Here is a 25,894-nt window from a genome sequence, read left to right as displayed (position 1 = left end):
TGAACCAGAGTTACTTTACCACCTTTGTTTTGGTCCCAACTTTTTTTTTACTATTTACTTGGTTTTCTTCTCTTCTAAAAGCTGATAGCATCATTTTGTTTTACAGTATGTGTGCCTGAACCAGTCGCACCTTCTGTAAATACTAAAAAACCACACCAATCAGTTGTTTTTCAACCAAACTTCATGTTTAGATATTCTGCTTGTTTTAACGTAAGGGTAACATTACCACTCCAACCCCACCACGGGTGGTCATAAAAAAAAAATTAAACCAATTTTAAAAATCAGAGGGTGAGGTCACAGTCTAATACAAGAAACATGGTATTTCGAAAATACAAGTCAGATAGCATGTTTTTGTATATGTCAAACAGTGACTTAGACATAACATCTTTGTATGCCCAAGAGTAAGGATTCTTTATGTATTTATTGTTTTCTATATTGTTCCCTCTATACCCATCACATTTTCCCATGGTGTCCAAGGCTGTCTTTTTAATTCATTCTTGTTTTTAATTCATTCTTTTTTTTAATCCAGACCCTGGCAGGGGTTTCACAGGTACAGGGCAGCTGTAAATTGTCTTCCCACTGTTAAACTGACCTGCACTCTATGGTTCCATACACAGACTAGTCCCTGCTGTCAGAAGGTAAGCCAAAAAGATTAGCTAAGCAGCGGGGAAGCAATTTCAAGCTTCCTGGCAGTTTTAGAGACAGAGTTTGTGTATACATTTTGAATAAAGCAATGCGGACTATCTATACAAAATTAAACAAAGGAGAATTAATGAAAACAAATAGTGAAAACAACATTGCATGGCAGAATGATGTAATGCCAGAAATCAAGCAATAAAGGATTAGGATGCAGTTTAAGTTGAGTACTACACCTTTAACAATAACACTAATTATTATTATTATTGTTATGAATATCTAACTGGTAGCTTTTGGGTATTAGATGGTGTTTGGAGGTGGAATAAGTGTCCTTCGATTAATTTTTTGACCGCATCATAATAAATAATTAAAACATGCAAGCACATACATAATTTAAATGTAATTTCAGATAAAATGTGGCAAATCATAGCCCCTGCCATACAGGTGTAAATAAAATACTAACAGCATACAGCTCTGTGGGTCCAGTAATACTGTGAATGTCCACAATCTCTCCTATCTTTCTCAAACTACCATTTGTTTTCAAATATACATTAGGTTTACCATTTATCAGAAAACTTCCACACAGAGACTTGCTGCTCTTGTTAAGAGCAAATCTTTCACACTGGAAAAAGCTCTTTACCTTAACGTAGTGCCTCATTGCTCTGCTGAACCATTGTTTTAAAAGGCAATTTGTTGCAATTTCTGCAAAAGGCATGTACTGTCTGTGGTTACTGCAATCCCATCTGTACCTGTTTGAGGGAAGCCCTGTGGCAGGCATGCATTCAGTGCGTGAGGCAACCTCACATAGTTGACCACCTATGGTGGCCTAGCGGGTAGCCGGTTTTCAAACAGCAGAAATACAACATACAATAATATAAACAATAAATCATAATACAATGCCCAAATACTAACATAAAATACAGTGGGGCAGGCACCCCGTCACAGGAACATACGAAATTTACAAAATTAATAATTGCAGGGGTAAGGAGATTTTATTTTATAAAACAAAAATTATTTATCTCTACTAAGAATAGTGCACAATGTATCAAACTGTGTGACTGATATCTGTGTTAAGACTCCAAGATTGATAGATCAAGGCTGTGGGATCAGAAATATCTTACTATATTATCCCCTGTGTGTTTTGAACTTATATGAAACTTAAAAATAAGTCTGAAATGGCGCCCTTGGTCTGGGTATAGCTGTACACTGCTTAATTTGATTACAGTATTTTGATGTGTGTACAGCTACTACACACTAAGATAATAGGATTTGGCATTGTAAACTGCTTTAAAGTTAGTTTGTAGTTGTTTTTCTTAAACTGGCATCATTTTTATTGTTCTTTCAAACCCGAGCCAGTTACATATTTTATTTGGCCAATAAAGACACTTATTCCATGATGGTGTGATTTGGGTATAACTGCAATATTTACTTGGCACAATGCTCGTTGTGACTAGCATAAAGCCAGTGTAGGCCATTCCTGGAATTTCTAACAAGGCTGTGAGTAAAATAAAATGACCTTTCCCTTGTAGGGTGAGTAGACATTATTGGAGCAAGTATAGACTGTGACAGAGGATGTCAAGTAGTACAAGGAGAAATGAATGTGTGTTTGCTATGAAAAAACAACAAAAGAAAAACGCAGTGCTGTCATTTCCCGAGCAAGGTTAAGACAATAATGAAATCCAAGCAAACAGGGGCTTCCAAATCGAAACTGAAAGTTATTGTTTGAAATCCTGTTTTGTGAAATGAAAACTGGATTAAACACCCACAGAGATGTATTGCTATAGACGCAGCTTATGATTCAAAGACATACAGAATTATCCCTTGTTTGCTCCACTTAATTGACTATGATAATATCATTTGCTGACACTAATTTATTGACTAAACTTTCAGATAAATAAATGATTTAGTGCAATTACAGACTAGTGAGATTCATTCATGATTGTAATTAACAGGCACATTATTGTGGTGCCTGTTTAAAGCTTTATTTGATATGGTTGAGTGGCAGCAGGGATATAGCACTGCCTTTAAAATACAAACTGCCACACCTAAATTCTAACTTAAAAGGTCTAAATAAGATCTAATACATGCCAATCTAATGTATATAATATTAACCCTATATTATTCCTTAAATGTATATAAAGGGAGGATGTATTCAACCAGTATTCATATAATAATGATGCATGTGAATTATATTAAATGTACTCTTCGCCATAAAGATGTGAAGACTAGAGACATACAACTTGTATTCTTCCTAATTTAGCATATTTTGTCTTCCAGGCATACTACCTAGTATTGCAGTTCCTTGAACAGCACATTGTTGAATACTAAATGAAGATCTTCCACTTTGGTGATGGTGTACACCCTTGGTATCAAATTACTGGAAATGTGTCTTGAAATTAATTAAGCAGTCGGTGGGCGGCAGTGTCCAAAACGTAGATGTGGGGATCGACAGGACGGAGCCATTCATGGAAGCCAGGCTTGTTGTGACGAGCAGTTATAGACCCGAAGTATTGGCTTGTATGTACAGCGCTAACACTTTACACCTCCAGTCCCTGCCTTGTGCCGACTGTCACCCTTCCCCCCTGGTACCCTGCAATACTGACAGTAGCTGCTGTAAATGTAATGAACCAACCAGTTTTTTCTGCCTTCAATCCAATAATTTTAAACAAACGATACACATAACACAAGATGCTATCCAGAGTCTCACTGAATGAAAATTTATAGTGAAAATATTACCATCTCATATTGGTAAACTCATATATAGCATATTGTATTAATCTCACCAACATAGAGACACCTGCTAACATCAGTAATTTATAATGAGGAGTACCAATGACTACCATTGACAAAACATTGCATTTGATGTATGTGATGGAAAAAATGAATGTCACGCTTACAATCCAACATACTCTATCATTATCACTCTGTCTACAGGTACGGCGGTGTAATATTATTTTTTTTTTGTTTGTTTTGTTATGTTTGTGTGGCAGAGCAAAGCTCTGCCCTTTTAAATTGGCAGGGATGGGGTTAACTTCCCCTGCCTGCCTGGGTTTATTATGTTCAGGTGGCTGGGGTTGATTAGTTGATTAGGTTGATTAACAATCAATCAGCGCCCAGCCACCTGATATAAAAGGAGGCCTCAGCTTCTCATTTGGGAGAAGGGAGCTGAGGAAGCACGTTGGTGTTTGTTTTGTGGTTTTTGAATTTTCTAAATCCAGTGAAGGCATTGCCCAGCCTGGAAACTTTATTTTTGTGAGTTTTGTTTTTGCTTTATTTGTGTTTGAGTATTTGTTATTTTGCCCGTGTGCACTTTATTTTTGTTTATTTATAATAAAATTGTTATTTTTTTGAACTGCAGACTGTCTCTGGGCCTCTATCCACTCGCCAGCCTGCCACAGTTTGTTTTTATGTTCTATCATTGTGAACCATTTTAGTATTTAGCTGTAAGAATATTCTGTATTTATATGTAAAACAAAATAGTAAAAGGATAATTGTATTCCTGAGCTTTGAACTTCTCAGATAAAAAAAGCAATATTGCAGTACTGCTAAAGTCCAGAATTGAGATCATAACATGGAATACATTTTAGGAAAACAAACTTATATTATTTAGTCAGATTGTCAGCTTAATATCAAAATAATCTTGTTAAAAAAATCAAAAATCACCGATGCCAGTAATTGAAAACTCTGAAATACACAGTGTAAACTTTTCAAAGTATCTGTATCACAGCAAAGCTCTTACCAACTAAAAGGAGTAGTTTCTTGATGAAATGTAACTTGAACAGGATTAACCCAGCTCTCAAACTCCAGTACATGTTGAACCATGCAGTGTTTCTGCCTAGTAGCTCTACCCATACAACACGCCTTGTTCAGAACCTGCCTGCCAGCTGACACGAGGGCTCCGGCAAACCCTGACTCATGCCTCCACCAAACAACCAACACCTTTATCCAATGTCTTGAACAAAGCAACCCCAAAACAAATCAAAGAGCTACAAGAACTAATCTAACAGGGAAACCCACCTGATCAAAGCACAAATATTGAACCCAGGCATCCTACATCCTCGCTATTGCTGTTGCTGTTACCCCAATCTTCAAAGCCTGCACAGGGGCCCTTGTTTTCCCTTTTGAGGAGTGCAAGTCCTGGAATGGTAGAGTATGAGGGTTTTCATAACACAGGTGTACTCAATTACAGTTCATTCCACTCAAGAACACCTGGAGATTTTTCTCAATCTCGCAGATGGAAACCAGAAAGATGCTGTATGGCAAATAGCTTCAATTTATTCACAATCAATGTAATTAGGATTAGAAATTATACTCAACTGTGACAAAATTGGTATTTAACAACCTAGTTAGCTCTGATTCTAAAAAGTGAATCCCATACAATGTATGCCAATTGCCATTCAACATCTCTATAATTGAATCACATGTTACTTAGAAAACATATTTTCTTACAATCCTGCCAAATGTTAACCTTTATTGTCTTGCTAGTTTCTGAATGCGCAACTAATTACTAATGCATCATTAAAGCTTGTATTCTGCTGCGGAGGAGTGTTATTTATCTGAATGGTAAAATCAGCCCTATGAAATAAGCAGAGGAATAAATCATAGTCTGCTGTTTGTATGATAATATCTCTCATTGTCTGCAACCTCATCTCATCATTTGAATTTCAACACAAACTATTGCAGCAGAATCTTCCCTCTGTAATACTCTTTGTGTTAACTTAGTACAAGCTGCAATATATAGATGGTTATGTGCCTCATACTGTACAGGTACATTTCACACCTGTCTTGTTAAGTAAGTCCCATTAACTGCTGACTTGTATTTAAGTGGATTCAACATATTAAATTCAACACTATGCCTGATTTATAATCTTGCTGATTAGTTTACCCCTTATCCACCACACCTGTAATGGTCTTCCACTAACAGTGCTTTTACACAAAATTTTGAATAGCTGACTGTCACATAGCAACAGCTAAGGAAAATGACCTTCTGTCACAAAGACGGCCGGAGTGGGTGGCGTCAGACCAGAGCCAGGAAATAAACAACAAGAGAGGTGGAGTTTGGTGGAGCTGAGTGAATGGTCTCACTTAGCATTTAATAAGTGAACAGACAGTCAGGAAATAAAAAGGTTGTAACAAACAAAAATACAGGACACGGCACATTCGCCAAAATAAAAGAGACAAACAAAACGGACTTATACAGGCAAACATGGTGAGCTGATTTAACGATTATTATTCTTCTTCTTATTGTTATTATTATTACCTCCGTCTCCAATCCCATTCTCCACTCACTGAACACATAACCCCGAGTATGTGAAAACATGCTGCTTTTATGCAGTTGTACCGAGACTCGACTGCTAATCAATCATTCAATTGGAGTCGCGGTACAACTGCACGTGAATTAATAAAGTGCAATTCCCCGTGCTCACATATTTTTACATTTTACTTGCACATGAAGTGCTGTGCAATCTTCGTGCCTAAATACAAATATACATTTTAAACACTTGTGTTACACAGACCCGTTTATATCCCGTGTACTGATGACTATACACCAACATTAAAACACAACACATAACACAAAATATACACAGGGGCGGGCACTTTGCCACACCTTCCCATACAGTACTTCTTGTTTCTCCTGACAGGGGGTCACTGAGTACACAGAAACGGACAAGCAGTGTCTGACTACATGTAAAACATGTGAATTTAAAGCAATGGGCTTATATTTAAGAGGCACTCAATGGAATCTGAGAGAAGTTTAAAAAAGACATGCTACTGTATATAACTTAGTCCAAGATAAAAATGTGGCTGCAGATTTAAAGTTCCCCTCTAGCAATAAATATCAGATTTTAGGGTATTAACCATGGGTGCGTTATCATGTACTCAGAATGACAAGCCACAGAAATTCTAGTCAGTGACAAATTGCTGGTCAGTTTTTATTGTCTTTAAAAGACAATAAAACAATTAATATGTAACTGTAGCAAAGTGGTTAACAGTGTGCAGGTGATCAATAATCTGACAGACAATGATAATGCAGGTGCAACGGTGGTTTATTGTTTTTCAAATCCAGTTGCCCAAACGACAAAACAGCAGTAAACAATAAACAATGATGATGAAAAAGCAATACAGCGGCCTGTATTGCTTTGTTTGTAATCCAGAGGTTGTTCCCGTAATAATACATAGTGGTGAATAGTACACAGTCCCGTTTCCCTATACACCCATATGAAACACAAACACAAACACCAGTCCACAGTACGTGCTTTTAGTGCTCGTAGTGAAAATACAGATTGGGTGATACAAAGTGCAGTGATGTTGTCCAGGTTTAATGCTGTCCTTTTGCGACAGCTCTGGATCGTGCTAGCCTTCCAAACAATAACAAACAGTAGATGCTTAAATGACAAAACAAACCAACACACAATATCCCAGCACAGTTCTCCTTTCAGTTATATCCAGTTTAAACCAGTCACAAAGGAATAGATCACCTCACTACGTCCCCTTTATATACTGTCAACCATTACGCCTCAGTTAACGAGCTCACCCTCTCCTCCAATCCACGGATGCCACACCATTAACCTTTTGGCTCAATGATTTTGTGTACCGTAGTTCAGTCCCCTTTCTAGAAGGCCGACTTCCACCTAACCCTGGAAATGAACTGTCAGGCCATCCAGTCGAGGGTGTTCCCTTTACTCAGTGTCCTCACAGGTCGGGAAGGAGATCGAACACCAAGAATCATTCGATCTCTTTCACAGTAACCATCAAAAGTAAGGCCATCAACAGTGCACACAACAACAACTGCATATTAAGAAAGTGAATTGCACCTACCGTTCTTCTCACTCTTGGGTCTGACTATCTCTTGGCCAGGCAGACAGGGGCAGGGTCCCTCACATTTCAAAGACATTGTCCTCCCAGACGAACAAGTCTGGAACTCCAGTTTACACTGCAAAGATAACAAAAAAGCTCTTGTAAATATAATGATGCAAGGACTGACCCTTCACCACATACCGCAGTGTGCACATTTATTAGAACACCCCATTGCTTCTGTTCTTTAAATCTGTTGTGGATATGCAATCAAGTCACTGTAACTGCAAATCTTGGAAAATTGTCAAAATAGACAAATCAGTAATTGACTAATTTAATTGATCTGACTTTAATAGACAACACATACAATTCACTTAAAATAGTAAGAGAAAGGGAACATATGCAAAGTCACCACACGTGCATTCTTCATATAGGACTATTTGGAGATCACCTCACTTTGGAGTTTGGAGACCACTTGTTTCAACATTGAAGACAGTGAGAAACACTGAGTCAAAACTTGTGTCATTGAAGTTACTAAGTTTTTTAATATGTCTTCATTTTTACCATAAACTGTATATTAAATATTATCACCACTGAAGGCATGGATGCAGCAAATCATATAACATTTAAGTGGCAGAAGGCTTGTTTAATGGAGAGGAGTTGATAATCTTTCACAAGATCTAACAACACACTGACTTAAACATTCAAACAATGAAAACATCAATAATACAAATAATACAATCTTATAGTGTTGGAAATCAACAGTACAGTGCACTAAGTCAGTATCTTCAGTTACAAAGTTTGACCATCTAAATTCAAGTAGCTGCTTCAAAAAATGAACCACTCATGCTTTGAAGTATTATGGGCTGCATCTTTTGAACTGAATATAATGATTGCCGTGCATGGCTGTCAGAGCCTGTATAACTAAATGGCAGCTTTCGAGGACCTTTTTGAAAATTAAATATGTGATCTGACTGGCCCTTACCCTTTTAAATTAAATACATTGAAATGAATGCAATTCGGTCATTATAATGATTACTGTTTGCAATGTCATACTCGGTACCAGGTTCTAAATACATATGGTTGTACCTGTGTGTGTTTAATAAAGAGCTCAATCTTAAAATCTGTGCTGTACAGTACATTTGAAAGAATTCACTTCAAAGAGTAATTGCAACCACTGCTAAGCATAATTGAAGAACTAAATTGCCCCAGATTGAAACTGATGCCTAACTACCTTAGAAATGCTTTCCATATATTTTAGGTGTTAGTGGTAAAAATTTTGGATTCGGTGTATCATTTTCAATTCACGGTCTCTTAGATCGTAATACAGATTCCCTCCACATTCAGTTTGTTACCTTAGTCATCCCAGTCCTAACTTTTACATATTGAATTTGCAGTTCCTATGAGGCCAGTATTAAAGGCATCATTTTCAATTTGATGGCACTTGGATCCCAATATTAGGTTATCTGATACATGTGCTGGCAAAAACATCACCACACCAATTTGTATATGTTGAATTATCCATTCCCCATATCTCAGAAATGAAATGAAATTGTGCTCAATCTGAGATCCCAGAACCTTATTAGGATTCTGTGTGGAAAAGATCTATTTACCTACCCCACCTGGGGGAAGTGTGTGTGTGTGTGGGGGGGGGGGGGGGTATTTATTTGAAATCCCATTATAAATTACAATGAGACAGTTGTGCTAGCTTTCATCATGGTTGTAAGTCCAATAATTATGATTCACAGGCTTGACATGTATTGAAGTAATTGGAAGACCACACATTAATCAGCAAAGGTAATAGTGGGACTGAAGTTAAAGAAAGTCTTAATTACACAGAATTGAATTAGTTTTGCCTTAAATCTTAATGAATTGTGAACAACATGGTAAATGCCTATAGTACTGAGTATGTACAGAAAACTAAATAATAATAGTAAATAATGTTTAGATTATCTTTTAGAAAGTTTTCTCACTCAGCCACTGGTAGAATATCATTACATATACTGAAGCTACAAATGCACTTCTTTAAAAAATTTAATGATTTTAAAATATTTTAAAATATTTTCATACATATTGCATGATGCTTATAATCATTTTAAGGATGGAATAAAGAAGTCTGATCAGGCAGTACATATCAACATGCAAGTTGAAAACAAGTTCAAATCAAGATAAAGGTATACTGTAGAGAAACACGATAATAACTCCATAAATCATAGTGTGAACATGACTGGAACAGAACACAGAACCAGTCAGAATGATTGCAAACACCATAAGAAAGATACTGGAAGGTCAAACACATAAATACAGACTTCTACTTTCAATGGAGATCCAAAATGAAAGTTATATATGCAATTTTCAATAAAGTAGCATTTTGAAAATATGTACAGGCTGTAACCTCTCATTGGTAACAAGGTGGAGGCTGGGTACTAACCAGTTACCTTGCACTCCACAAGCGAGTGTCTTGACCACTATTCAAAAAAGTCACGATTGCCCGCATTTTCGTTACAGAGCTTTTAACCTCAATGTATCTAACCGACATAGAACGGAGTCTGCAATGGGAGTGCATCACAAAACGTCTGTTATGCATACATATCACAGGAAGCCCTGATGATATGCTGTAATTGAAGATGTATCTTAAAATCCAGACTTTATAAGATAAGGCTCTGCCTTTTAATAGGAGTTACGCAAGTACACATTCATATAAATGGTGGAATTATGGGACAGCATTGCTGGGAATAAAGTAGGTCTCAACATGTTACATTATCACTGTGTTATTTTATGTAAATGATTACTTAACAAAAGATAATTAAACAAAACCCTCCTTTTTACAGTTCAAATTCCTTTTACAGTGATATTAATACACTGCATGACGGCAAGGAGGTAACATCTTTCACATTACATTTCCCTTCTTGTATTCAAGCTTGTATTTACATGGCTATCATTGAAAGTTTTAAATCTTGAATTTTAATTTTCTTTTCTTTTTTTGAAACAAGATTAAAATCTTAATTAAAAAAAAAAACCTCCTGCAGTTAGTAGAATACCCCCTCCATGCATTATGCAAATCTCAGGTTTAAGTCTCCCTCAATTTGTTTTTACATACAAAGTCATACATTTATTTTTCATGTTAGCGAAATCCACACCCATAGTAAATCATTGGCATTACCTTTGTTTAGCTTCTTCTTTTCCCACATTTCCTGACTAACAATTTCTTCTAATCTGAGACATGTATTTAAATGCTACAGTACTTTTTCTCCAATCAACTGTGATTGCAATTAAGAGGTGACTATGATAGTAACTTATTCTCAAAACCGGCAATTGAGATTTCAAAATATTTAGATTAAATCGACCGCCACACTCAATAAAATACTTTAATACTGATAATTCATTTAGCTGGTACCTAGAGGTTAATATATTTAAATCAAAGGTCCCTTTTAATGTACAAACCACCAAAAAACTCTGACATAAAATTAATTGAATCCAATTGCTTCCAGTTTATTAACTCAGACCAGAGCCCTTGAGAATCGACAAGGAAATCCTCGCCAAGAGAGCAGGGTAGAGCTTTCATACAGTACAGTCAGCAAAAAATACAACCAGAATTGTTTTCAATCACATTATTAATAAAAAACAGTTAAAAAAGTACACATTAATGTGATAACCTTTGTAACCGAAAATGTTTCTCAGCATGAAAAAATACATTTTAATACAGTGTCAATTAAACCGAATGACAAACACCAGCTATTAAACAGTGTCTTTTTTATGTTAGCTTTTCTTAGGTTTGTTGTCAAGCACAACAAAAGTGAAATTAAACTCCTAAGGATAGTGGTCACATGCTGAACACCAGCTCAATTGAAAACAAATAGCTTTCTACACTACAACATAAAATTAATTTCTGTTCCTACAGTGATACCTGCTATTTTTATGACTTTTGGCACCTAGAATACTTTTAGAATTTTGATGTCACCATGACATCACCATATTACACTTTTCTAGATTCTGGTAATGCACATTCCAAGTGTGGAATGTCTAGAGAGGGGGAAGACCAGTGCCAGTTTGGTATGGTGTAGTATTTTTTTTATATACATTATAAATACAGGATAAAGTTGAGACATACACACCTTCAGACTGTTGCTGATAAAACCACTGAGATCTCAGCAGCGAACTCTCGGTGTAGCTTAATCAATAAAGTCTTAGCTAACGGTCCTTAAGATCATAGCATCAAAAATCCCGCTGTTGGAAAGGATTTTAACACAAAAGTACTTATCTTAGAACAACTATAATAGCCTCTCTTTAAAAATTGATTTGGAGTTAAGAATCATAGAAACAGATTAATACGGATATAAATCACAGCAGGCTACCTTTATTTTTTTTTTTGTAAAATTAGCCAATGTATGAATTGCTGTAAAAACAGATTTCAGTCTCCACTAAGGAAGGTTAGATGTTTAAATGAACCTGCGATGCAGTGCTCTCTACCTTTGTAGTCACTTCACTCCATCTAGTAATGTTCCCTTTAGGACAATCACTGCAATCACAATAAGTATAACATGCATCAGAAAAGAAGTACTGCATATAGGAGAAGCACAGCTTGACTGATTGCTTTGAAAAGCTGTGCAGGACCCTAATGCAAAGGCAGGACACTTTGCAATCTCAAAGGCAGAGATACCTGGTTGTAAACCTACTAGTACTGTTTAATTCATTTTAGTTTTACAGACATTGAGATTCATTTCCTATTAGAAGCCATTCAATAGGGGGCTGAATTTTGGCACTTTTGCCTCACCAATGCCCTCATTAACTCCTACATCCTATATAAAATGTGTACAGCCTTGATGGTTTTTCACTTACACCACGGGGGCAACAGAAGGACTGTTGGACTGGTTGGTTTCTTCCCAGCTGTAGAGATACATGTATTTACTGCATGCACTTATAAAACACTGGGATAGATATGAGTCCCTCCTATCAGGGTATCCTAGGGTAGAAGCAAAGTTACATGCATCTATTTTTATAATATATTCCTAGCCTTCTATAGATGTTTCAGATTGCATCTGGCTATAATCCAAAAATCTCTTAATTATATATAAATATGTTTAACCTTTCAAGTCATATGCAAATATTACACGATTATATGGACCATCTGTATGTGCATGCACTGTTATTTTCTTCTGCTGTTGCTTAAAGAGTAAGTAGCGTGGCTCCAAAATATAGCGTTAAGCATCCCAGGTGTTGCTACAACTGTTTAAATAACATTTATGTTGGGTTTCTTTTGGGTTTTTTTTTTGGTTTTTTTTAATGGCTCTTCCTGCAGTGACTTAAAGAACAGGTCTCAGACCCCAATGCACTAGAGAAGCCATTTTGAAAAAAAAAAACTTTAAAACAGACTTTAAAGTTATAGGTGTAAAAAGTTGTCTGGATGTTAACAATGAAAATAAAAATGATAGGTACATTACTGAAATAGTTGTAGCCACACATAGGGACGTATAACCCTATTTTTCGGAACCCCGCTACTTACTCTTTAAGCTGTTGTATGAAAGTGTCTATACTATCTCAATACATGGCGCTATTATTAAATCCTTCTCAAGGTTATTTTTCTCATTGTGTTCCAACATACAGGACCTGATTAAAAAAATGTGTCTTGTTACTGTCGTTTGATCAATGCTTTGGTCTCTAGATAATTAAAAACATATTGCTTATTTCAACATCCTGGAATTTACATTTTGCCCTAAACGACTGTTGATAGATAATTATTGGTTTGGCAGAGTAAGCGGACACTGAGAATTACAAATTAAGCTAAATTCCAAGACGTTGTTACCAAAAACAGCAAGCAATCTGCGGGGACGGTGTAGTGATTTTTTAATAATACAGCATGCCCCTGCAAATCACTCCTATGAGATTATAGAAAGCTATTGAACACTAATTTAGGCATTAAAGTGATTGACTTCCAAGGTGTCTTATAAAAGTGTACTCTACTTAGTGTATGTCAGTGAGTTATTAACTCACACTGGGGTCGCGCTGTTGCTGGTGTTAATGAGTGCGTGTTTCAACTGGATTAACCAATTGAAAAAAAATGCTCATCAGTTATTACACTACTGGTCAAAACTTTTAGAACACCTCCATTTTTCCAGTTTTTATTGAAAGTTACGCAGTTTAATGTCTCAATGTACTCTGAAATTAAAGCATAGAACAAATAAACAATTGGAGACAAAAAAAATCATGGAATTGTTTTGTTTAACAAAATTTCATCTAAATTTTTGACTCAAAGTAGCCACCTTTGCAGATATAACAGTGGAACACACTCATGGCATTCTTTCTACAATGGAAATCAAATATTGTTCAGAAAGTTCTTCCCAACACTGTTGCAGAAGTTCCCACAAATGTGTTGCAATTGTAGGTTGCTTTGCTTTCACCCTTCTGTCCAGTTCATCCCAAACCAGCTCGATGGGGTTTAAGTCTGGAGACTGTGCTGGCCATTCCATGATTTGAAGCCTACCATCTTGTTGTTTTCTTCTAAGGTAGTTCTGACATAGCCTGGAGGTATGTTTTGGGTCATTATCTTGCTGTAGGATGAACCCCTGACCAACTGGACGTATACCAGAGGGTATTGCATGGCGCTGCAAAATGCTGTGGTAGCCATTTTGTTTCAAGGTGCCACTTACTCTGAAAGTTCCCAGCTCTGGATCCAGCAAAAGAGCCCCAGACTATCATGCTTCCTCCTCCATGTTTGACTGGAGGAACTATCCTTTCATCTACTCGTCGGAGTGCAAAAACCCTGAGTGATGAACAGAAGATTACAAATTTGGATTCATCGATCCATAAGACCTTCTTCCAGTCTTCAGTAGTCCACTGGTGGTGCTTCTTGGCCCAGGCAAGCCTCTTTTTCTTATTTTTCCATCTTAGCAATGGCTTTCTTACTGCCACTCGACCTCTCAAACCTGCAGCTCGAAGTCTTCTCTTCACAGTTGAAACTGAGCCTTACTTACTTCGACCAGTGTTAAGCTGTGCTTGAAGCTGTTGTCCTGTGAGACACCTATCACGCAAGCTGTTGACTCTCAGAAACTTGTCTTCTGATTCTGTTGTGGCTTTGGGTCTGCCAGATCTCTTCCTGTCAGAGCTTCCTCCAGTTTCCAAGTGCCTTTTGATGGTGTAGGAAACTATACTCACTGACACCTTGGCTTTCTTTGCAATTTCTCTAAAGGAAAGACCTACACTTTTAAAGGTTATAATGGTTTGTCTGTCTTCTTTTGTCAATTGCCTTTTTCTCACCATTATGATAGTAATATACTACTTCCTGCAGTCCAATACTGTCCAAATAATGCTTAAGAGGGTGTAGTAACACAGTCTGTTCCAACACTGCTTTTATACAGACAGAGGGTTTGTAAGTAATCAACAAAAGTTGGGACACCTGTAGGAATTGTTAACATCAACTTCAAGGCTTAATTTACTTCCATTGCTGCAGAACAGCTGTAAGTTGTTAACCCATTACTTGTTCCCTGAAAAAGGCATTTTTGTATAACTCTGAAATGTACATTATTTTTCAGTTTTTGGAAACCTAAACTTTTTTTGTGTGTGTGTGTGTGTGTGTGTGTGTGTGATGGTTTCATTGGCTCCCAATATGATGCCCCTTATGTCGTCCCATGAATGTTGCTGAATAGTTGACCACGACTTAACATGGCACGTCATGTGACCAAATAAAATGTCATACATTACAGACTAGGGATTTTTCTAATTTCACTTACTGTACACTCTCTTATTTTTTGACCAGTCAGTGTATTGTATGTGTCAGATAGAACAGATATACAAGAAGTCTGACTAATAAAAATACATAAATGTATTAGATACTATATGTATCAGTGGAGGCTCCTTAGAGGAGGCAAGATATATATATATATATATATATATATATATATATATATATATATATATATATATATATATATATATATATATATATACACACACACACACACACACACACAACACACACACACACACACACACACACACACACTGAGTGTACAAAACATTAGGAACACCTGCTCTTTCCATGAAATAGACTGACAAGGTGAATCCAGGTGAAAGCTATGATCCCTTATTGATGTAACCTGTTAAATCCACTTCAATCAGTGTAGATGAAGGGGAGACAGGTAAAAGAAGGATTTTTAAGCCTTGACACAATTGAGACATGGAATGTGTATGTGTGCCATTCAGAGGGTAAATGGGCAAGACAAAAGAATTAAGTGCCTTTGAACGGGGTATGGTAGTAGGTGCCAGGTGCGCTGGTTTGAGTGTGTCAAGAACTGCAACGCTGCAGGGTTTTTCACGCTCAACAGTTTCCCATGTCTATCAAGGATGGTCCACAACCCAAAGGACATCCAGCCAACGGCAGGCCAGTGGTCGAAAACGGCTCAAGAGGCCAAAGGAGGCTGACACGAATTGTGCTGAGCAAAAGATTGGCTACAGTTAGTCAACTGACAGTCCAGTACAACATTGGTGCCAAAAGACCCATAAAATAATGCACAACTCATCATACCTTGACACGAATGGGGTATGGCAGCCAACGACCTAACAGAGTTCCACTTCTTTCAGCAAAACGCAAGAAACTGCGGTTGCTGTGGGTTAAGGAACAAAAACACTGGACACTGGAGGATTGGAAAAACATTGCCTGGTCTGATGAATCCCGGTTCCTGCAGTTTCACGTTGATGGGAGGACCAGGGTATGGAGAAAACCACATGAGTACATGCATCCATCATGCCACGTGTCAACATTGCAGGCTGGTGGTGGTGGTGTGATGGTGTGGGCTGTGTTTTCATGGCACACACTGGACCCCTTGATAAAAGTGGAGCAACATTTGAATGCCATAGGATATCTGAACATCATTACCAATCAGGTGCATCCCATCATGGCAGCAGTGTATCCATCTGCTAATGGATTTTTTCCGTAGGATAATGCCCCATGCCACAAGGCTAGGATTGTCCAGGAATGGTTCCATGAACATGACAGTGAATTCAGCTTACTGCAGTGGTCTGCCAGATCTCAAATCAATTAAGCATATGTGGGATGAGATGGAATGAGCTATTCAGAGTAGAGATCCACTACCAGCCAACTTGACACAACTGTGGGAAGCATTGGAGTCAACATGGGCCAGCATCCCTGTGGAATGCTTTTGACACCTTGTAGAGTCCATGCCCTGACGAATTGAGGCTGTTCTGAGGGCAAAAGGGGGTGCAACTCAATATTTAGAAGGTGTTCCTAATGTTTTGTACACTCAGTGTATGTGTGTATATATATATATATATATATATATATATATATATATATATATATATATATATATATATATATATATATACATATACACACACACACACACACACACACACACACACACACACACATATATATATATATATATATATATATATATATATATATATATATATATATATATATATATATATATATATATATATATAATATTGTTAATAAAAAAATACAACTACTTGTTAAAATTTAAGAAAAAAATAAAAAATTATGTAAACCCTAGATTCAACATTCCTAAAATAACAGCATGGCTGCTGAGAGATGCCCTTACTAGTCGTGGCAGATGGTGTTCTGATCCTGGAGGAGGTTTTTTTTTTTTTTTTTTTTTTTTTTCTTAATGAAGGGAGGCTCTGCCTCCATGGCAAACTCCTTGAGTATGCGTTCATTTATGAGTGTTGATTGAAATTGCATAGTTTCATTTTGCATCTCATCAGAAGTAAGAAACACATTATATTTTGTTATTGTTTTATTTTGGTGCATGTCTTGTGCAGGAGTTCAATGTGAAATGAAGGATAATGATCGGCTGATTATGACTCCTTTTGCCACACTAGATTACACTGTAAAACTTAAGATAAAATCTGAAGGGAGGCCACAACCAAAAAATGAAATTGCTGATAAGAACAGGTCATTTCATAGTGGTTGGTATGACAGATTGAATTGGCTGACTGGAGGTGTAGCAAATAACCATATTTTCAGTAACCGTGCTTGCATGGTCAAAGTATGGCTTTATTGACTTAATCGGACTGAAGCTGGCTATAAAGCGTCACAGGAAATCAAGAGACCGTGTCAGTTGTGAAGTTAAACTTCAACTTCTGTAATAAACTTTGTTTAGAAACTATTTTATGCAAAGTATGTTAGAGTGATGTGGTCTTGAAATCTAAATGCTATATTAATGTTGTATTTTAAACATACGTTGGCAGTGTATAACAGTTACGTTTATTAGAATAAATTATGGTAGACTACAGTTTTCTTTCTTCTACTGGCTTGTAACAGCTTTAAATTGGGGCAAAAACGTTAAGATGATATAAGTGTTGTCAGTGAGAACAGATTATTCTGCTTCTGGTGCCTTAAGGAGACCCCAAGACCTCTGCTTTTTTGCCTCCCCATTTTTGTTGACCACCTGCCTCCACTGGTATGTATAATGTATGATTTATCATATTTAGTAAATGGTGAAGTATCAGGACCTGCTGGAAAGGATATCCTCTGTATTTTTTAATAAACCAGAGTTACAAGATCAAACATATGGATGTTGACCCAGTCCCCAAGAGTTAAGTTAGTATAATATAGATGCCTTTTGAATTGCCAACCCAGATATTAGTATTCTTGGAAAGCTGTCCTGTTCTTAAATGTCAATGCATTATCAATCCTGAGAAAACAATCACTCTAAAACTAATATTTTTTGTCAAAAGAAACTGGGAGGGTTCAGTAGTATGCTTTATATTACAGTTCATCATATACAGGCATCAAATGCATCCTGATACTGGCAGTGCAATTCTCATATACAGTATGGTATATTAAAATATAAGAAATGGCAAGGTTTCCATTTATTGCACGAGCCAACATACCAGAACAGGCACTATGTACAGTAGTTATATAGCAAAGAAACATATTGTGAAACATAAATGTAGTAGTAGAAGGTAAATAATGATTGTGGTTGTTGAACTTACATCCCATTACCTTGTTTTATTACTTTATCCAAAAGTATTCATAACAGCATTACCTCATACGACATAAACCTTGCACAACTGACACACCCACATTTACCTTGGAGGAGTATGTGTGCCCGTCAGAGCCACACACAGGGCTGGAGTGAGACTCTGGGCAGGGCTTGCACTTGGCTAGGTTTCCAGCTCCCATCCAGTGTTTATGAGCCAGGTTTCCTCTCTTAAATTGAAGGCTGCAAAAAAAAAAAAAAAAAAAAAAAAAAAAACAGAGGTGCAAACCATTAGCCAATGGTAACAATTCTGTTTGAATAAATTGCTTGTTAATCATTGAACTTCAAGAATAAGCCTCCACTACACAGGAAATACGTAAAGCATTTTGTGATATGAATTGCTGAAAAAGTGTTGGTGGCTTTACAAAAACACTCAACAGCACTCCCTTTTAATAAGTTATTATGCTTTAACTAGTGCCAGTGTTTTCTCTTTGATCTCTTGTTCACATCTTTTCACTGCCACCCATGTTGAACTAAAATTTAAAATCTTACTTCTTCCCTTAATAAATTAATTGTCTGTAAAACATATTTATTTGCAGTTATTGACTTGTTATTCATGAACATTCATGTAAAATACCTGATTTTGATTGTCATACTGGAATTCCAAAGTGTGTTTTGTTTCTTTGTTTTCCATAAAGAAATCAAATATCCCTGATTGACCAAAAACTGCTACTGTGCAACATTTTCTCTTTTTTCCCCAACAGAATCCAGGCTTTATAAATGTAACTGTCCATAGCAGCTGAAAAATTTTCATACACCTGAAGAAGCTGGAGCAATATTGCATTATTCCTAAAAACAACACTAAGTAATTGTCTGCCCAATAGTCTTTCACATTATATTTATTTTTAGTCTGGTTGTTAGTTTTCAGGTTTACAGTGACATTTTTTATTTTATTTGTGTTTGTTGCATCTTCCTTTAAATACCATTTCAATCAATAATGTGACATTCTTTCCATCTGCTACAATAAGGAATGTATGTTTTATCATATATGTTGCATCCGGCTAAATACATTACACTATGAGCATGGCCTCATATAGATCCAATGAGGTAGGCAGAGGATTGTGGCCACATGGTAAATGGCAGATGGACCAATGCAAATGGGGAATACCAGTCAGCTGATTTAAGGTATTTGATATAAGACCATATTATATTTCAATATTCAATATGCCTGCTCTGCCAACTGCACACGATCATACACATAGCTACAGTCCTGTAACATTCAGTGAGGATTTTGAGCCTGTGCTTTTCTTCGCCATTGAGGTGGAAAAATACATGAACCTAGTTTGGAAACCTCCAAGGAGATTGACTTGGCTAGCTAATTAGAGTCTGTGAAACCAACTATAAATATGTATCTACATACATCTTTTTTTTCACATTATTTAAAAAAAAAAAAAAATTGTACTGATAAACCACCATAAAAAAGTGTCGCTAGTTAACTGAGCTGTAAAATAGGGCTAGCACTAGAATATGTTTTGAACAAAATATTTCAAACAAAACTTTATAACCTCAGTCTGCTAATACAAGATTCATCAGATTTGCCAATGTAGGGAAGAAGAACTTCACAATTATCCTCTACACTGAGGTAGTCTCCATGGCAACTGGTTCCTTACACTCTGCAAACACAAAATAAACATGTTGAGATTGATTTTTTATTAAGTTAGAATAACTCTCAACCTTCCAGCTAGGACGCATATTGTCCCCACTTGCAGCGCATACAGCATGGTGCCATTACTAAAAACAAAGCACGGTGTTAAAAACAATCAGCTCCAAGCTGTGCTGATATAATTCTGTGCCCTGCCAAGCACTTTTTATTAGCATGTAGGTTTATTAAGTTATCATGCGGATGAGATCGAATTAGGTTTTAAGCCGCTGCTTACAATGAGAGGAAAATTCATTGGAATTCCCCGGTGATAGAAGCTGTACTTGCCTGTCCACAAAAAAAAGTATGTTTCCCAGATAAAAAAGAAAAAAAAATGAAAAGGCAAAGTGACAGTATTGGCTAATCACTGTGAAGATCAATCTGTAAAACAGTTTGCTGTTTGTGCGTGTGTGTGTGGTTTTCACTTTTAGCAAACTGCTAAAGATCTCAACTTTACTTTCATTACAACAAGAGGTCTTCTAATTCTACCAGGTGAACACTTCCCAGTTTCCCTATTTTAACTACTGGTGTGTGTAGCCGGTAAAAGACTAGAAAGCAATTAAAAGGTTGCCACTATTCTGGAAGAGACATAAATGCCCCTTTCATTCACAGTCTGCCTCAATAGCTTAAAAACTAGAATCACATCTCCATCCTCCACTTCTTTCACACTCCACTTCTTTTCGAACTGTCATTGAAATACGTCACCCGGTCTTGGTTGTCTTCCGACAGTTGTCATACTGTATATCTCACCTCATCAGAAGGGCAGCTGCTTCATTCCTAATGAAATGCTTAGTAGAGTGCATATACCTTCTAGGGGTAAGGAAGCAACAAAAAGACAGTAATGCCCCTTTTCCACCAGCACATACGAGCCGTGAGTGGTTGCGGCCCTCGCTGTACGGATGGTTTTCCACTGGCTATTTGTCGTGCTGAGGGAGAATCAAACTGTAAAACTCTTGTCTCAGAACACATCTGAATCTGTCTTGGAACCAAGTAGGAACAGGGGCGGGGATATGATTTTCATCATTGTGTTGCATCTTGTGTTGAAGCAAAGCATAGTCATAACCTCTGGATCTGCCATTCTCAACTCCTATACACCGCCTCTTAATATCGCATCATCTACATGCAATTTGATACGTTCATTAACACGTCAGTTGCACGGCTCGGGCTCTGCAGTGGAAAGACAACCAGGCTCCTCCTGGAAAAGCGGTATAACAGGCCAACACTGAGGTCTTGATATGAGGCAATGTAAGAACATTGATTGAAACACAAACATATATAACCTTGCCTAGAGCATGTATACTTGGGACATTTCTTTAGTTCAATTCTTCCTACATGCCCCCAGTGATAATTGTGGTCTTTCGTGCTTTTGGTTCACAGGGAATTTTCGCAGCTGTGCCAGGGCTCAATCTCACCACCAGTGTATAACAACTGAACTGTTCAGAATGAGGTGAAAAAGCTGGACAATCACACCTGTTTATCTTATTTTAGTTTTGTCTCCCTACTGAGGTAATTAGAAAAAAAGAAAAGGAATCTGTTGAATGATGCAGTCTAATTAATACTCTGTTCACCTTAGTTGATGGAAAATGCATAGGCCAAAAAGCAATTACCTGCTGGCAGTTTTTAACATCTATATAACATGTTTGTTTTGGGGTTTTTTTTGTGTTAACATTTGTCCTATTTTTACAGTTGTGGCTAACAGGCAGTCCTGGAGAATTACTGTAGATGAACAATGGACCTCTTGTAAACTTGGTAAATCTGAATTCAAATCTCTTTGAATTTCAATAATATTTTCACAAGTCCATTTACTGTTTATGATATTTTCCACAGGTTCTACTGTAAGCTTATACTGTAATTACCCTTTCACAATGACATTGGTGGCACTAAATCTATTAAAAAGCAATGACATTTTCCTAAAATGTCAGCCACCTTAAATTCCTATATTGTATGCCTGCTTCTGAAGTATACATTGTCTATCTCAAATGTATGTTTTTCTATCCTTAAAAGACTCTTCCCATGACTGAAGAACACTCCCTTCAAGCAGGCACATACATGAAACCCAATTATTCTCCCTACAAGTAAAACTCCCCTGCCAGTAGTAGAACATGGAGTATCACTGTGCAGACAGCATGCTCCTGCTCACATTTATTCTATATAAGCACATGATTCTAGTGTCTCCTTCATAAGAAATAAAGACAGACCTTTGCGGTTCACTGGTTTAATATCTCAAATTGGATGTGACAGAACTGAATCCTGCTTTTCCGTGTTGTTGATGAGCCCTGTCACAACATTATGCAGTCAATCAGATTCATTAGGAGGAAATATTAAAACAAATAATTAAAAATGAAAGAGCGCAGCTGCAGATGGGGAGCCTGGGAAATTAAATTTGATGCTTCAGGACAGGAAGGAGGAAGTTGCCCTTGACTACTTTAACTACTTTGCTTCCATCATCCGGCTCCTCATTTCATTGTTTATCTCTTAGAAAACAGTGTCTCCATCATAAACCATTCTCTATAACTAAATAATGTTTCAAGCACAGCATTTCTAGAATGTCTTTGCAATGCCAAGAACTGATATGATGTGCCAATGCAAGCAGGGGCATATTTAACTTGGTCTCTACTTATTACCTATTTGTTTCACGGCTCACTACTGCAGCTGAACGTAAGGAGATTAAGAGGCTTAGAATACCCTTGAGTCATTTGCTATTATCAAGGGTCTTAACACAAGACAGAGCAATAACAGTGACTGAAACAAACATCCTTGACCCTGGCACTGCCCTGGGCCAATTCACTTAGGTATTTTTTTGACAGGGTGAACTCAGCTTGACAGGTTATTTATTGGCTTGCTGACACCAATGGAGATTTAACAACAACTGCAATTGTCTGACATACTGAGGTTGCTTTGGAAACCTGAGAATGGAGGCTGTAATTACTGGGTAATTATTGGATTACTGTTAATGTGAATGCCAGGATCCATTAAGGGTGGGTAGATGGAGAAGCCTAATAATTAAATATATTGTTGTAAGCAGGTAAACTACAGCATACAGTATATCACGTGAGGTTCGGTTTTCAGTACACTCGTAAACCATTTTACAGGAAGAGCACATGGGAATAAATGCTATTCACTTTCTATAAACCCCTCTAAGTTCAATGCACTTTGTCAACAGGTTTTCAAGTGTTCCTCCATATCAACTAAAATTGACACCATGGGCAGCATTTAAAAAAGGTTGTAAATGATAACTCGAGTGTTAATCAAGAAATCGGTATGTAGCTCTGATTTTGGCATTTTCACGTGGTTATTGTGCCTATTTCGTTATTAAATAATTGTCCTAATGTGATTTCCAAAATTATGTTGAATTATGAAATAATGTTAATCTCTTAACAAGCAATGCTTCTTGTGACATTTCTTTTGTTTGTGTGGAAATTTAAATGCAAATCCGTGTTAATTGACACAATTTATCAGGAGTTAATTTGCATGTGGAAAAGGAGGATTTTAATTAATGAAAGAGTATATAACTCATCTTGAAACAGAAATTTAAGAGGCCGCAGCTGTGATGCCACAGAGAGAGAACAGGAGCAAAGTTAATTTCTTACTGACTACCTAGCTAACTCAGTACTTGTAGTTATGAAAATATTTTAATCTTTTCTATATTTGTGGTTATGAATAAGATTTATTCACTTGTGTTAATCATGTGTAACCTTATAGAATGTTTGTATTGCTAAAAATGACATATTGTTATTTGCACCCAGAGTAATGTTACTACCACAAAATTATCAATACAATTGTAGCCTATTTGAATTCTGCATATGTACATTATATGACAGCTGACTTCTAATGTAGATTTTATTTGAATTATACAACTGAAATCTTCGTATAGAAAATGGCATATTAGATATTACAATAAAGTTTCCTTATGTGATTGTGGATTTGCAATGAGTCCTTGGCTTTTAACACCTCTGTTTAATCCACATAAGAATGAAGAACAGGTATACAAGGACAAACAGATCCAAAAGAATGTGATTGAGATCACTGATATGGAAATTTGCCTGAACGTATTTGTAATGTTGTCAGACTCTCCCCACGCTTTATGTACAATCTACACTTTCATCTTCACACGTTTGCATGCACATAAAATGTTCTTATAATACTGTAAGTGTTTGGTAGCTACTTCTAATCATGTTGAGTGTATTTCTCATGGAGACGAGCAAAGAGTAACAGAGAAAATGCATGATTAGACGAATTCACCCAACAATTAATTATAAACAAATATGTATTGGGTTAGGGAGTTCTATCCTAATTTTAAAAGCTTAATAAATATATAGTGAGGTGTTACATATATGGCACATACATGTAGAATAACTAACAACTCTAAACACAAATAGCACTTCAAACATATGTATTTATAGCATACAATCATACATACTAAAATACATACAAAAATTGATGTCAACATAAGAAAACAAATTCCAGTATACATAGATGATTTACAGCATTTGTTTTCTTTTTAACCAAAAAAAGAGATTGCAAAATGCACATTAAAAGAGCTGTAGAGAGTAAGCTGTAGCAAAATATCCCCCCAGATGAGAGTAAATGACTAGTAGGGTGGGTTTGCATTTTTTTTATCCACACGCCAGATAATAGTAAATAAGTATTTTATATGTGAAGTTTTCTAAATAAATGTACATTCTGGATGACAAAATGCACAATTTTAAATGAAGTTTACACATTACACAAACTAGATATTTTCAAGTTCCATTTTGCTGCTGCTTGCTGGTGACAGATCTCCCTGTAAGCTAATAGTTTCTATAACAGTGAATTATGCTTCCATTCATTTTTCTGGATCTCGTTAACATGTATTTTGATTAACAAGTTCCCCTGATCTAGTCATTGAGACAGGAAGTGATGTATGTGACCTGCGATAATTAACCAGACAATTTTTAACGAGAAATGCGTTCATTAACGACTTCATCGACTCAATTTCAAAGCATTATTAATTTAATGAACACATTTCATTTGAAAATCACTTGCTACTAAAGCTCTCGTTACTATACCACGAGTTTGATACAATAACACTGGTCTTTGAAAATCCTGCCCCAAGTGACATACTGTATGTGTCATTTTATTCCCTGCAAAATCATCTACAATCTCCTGTTTTTATCAGAATAACAGAGCATCGGGATTGTGATAGATAGATAGATAGATAGATAGATAGATAGATAGATAGATAGATAGATAGATAGATAGATAGATAGATAGATAGATAATTAATTAAAAACAACACTGTGATGAGGTAGTGGGAAAAGTAAATGGTCCTTGGCCCCTTCAACTCCTTAATCCTAGACATGTCCAGGCATATTAATGGAGACTACTTTAAAATATGGTCAGAACTAATTTGAAATGTGTTAACTGCTGTGACTTTTCTGAGCAGTGAGGTATAGCCATGGAGGAAGTCAAAACCTAATTTATAATCCCTAGTTACCCACATCTTGGCCCTTGTGCTCATTTTACTTTTGAAAATCAATGGAAAACTGGTTGAAAGCTATCACCTACCTGTGCACAAGCTGATTGTGGTTGATGCAGATGGCTGTTTGGTAGTCATGGGTCATGCACACCTTATGAGGAGGGCACTTTACTTTCAAGCAGGGGTCTTTTGTGGCATCTAGAGCTGAAAAAAAATGTAAAAAAAAAACAAGAAATAAGGATAGTATGCACAGTTGGCAAGAGACAGAGACAAAAGAAAAAATATGTGTCATTCAAATGTCATACTAACAAAGCAGTGTCATTTCCCTTTCAGTAAATC

General features: G+C 36.6%; 1 protein-coding gene across 4 annotated transcripts in view; it reads right to left on the bottom strand.

Annotated features, from left to right (window-relative positions):
- Positions 1-25,894, bottom strand: part of LOC121297462 (testican-1-like) — a 198,493-nt gene that overhangs the window by 32,873 nt on the left and 139,726 nt on the right. For all 4 annotated transcript variants that reach the window (XM_041223796.1, XM_041223798.1, XM_041223797.1 and 1 more), the window contains 3 exons: positions 25,645-25,759; positions 18,509-18,641; positions 7,456-7,570 (listed from right to left, as the gene is read on the bottom strand). In XM_041223796.1, coding sequence (XP_041079730.1) covers positions 7,456-7,570; positions 18,509-18,641; positions 25,645-25,759 — 363 coding nt within the window. The remainder of the gene's footprint in view (positions 1-7,455; positions 7,571-18,508; positions 18,642-25,644; positions 25,760-25,894) is intronic.

The sequence above is a fragment of the Polyodon spathula genome, chromosome 22 (assembly GCF_017654505.1).
Source record: "Polyodon spathula isolate WHYD16114869_AA chromosome 22, ASM1765450v1, whole genome shotgun sequence".
Classification (NCBI taxonomy): domain Eukaryota; kingdom Metazoa; phylum Chordata; class Actinopteri; order Acipenseriformes; family Polyodontidae; genus Polyodon; species Polyodon spathula.
Note: the sequence above shows the minus strand (reverse complement) of the source record. Positions and strands in the feature narration are given on the sequence as shown.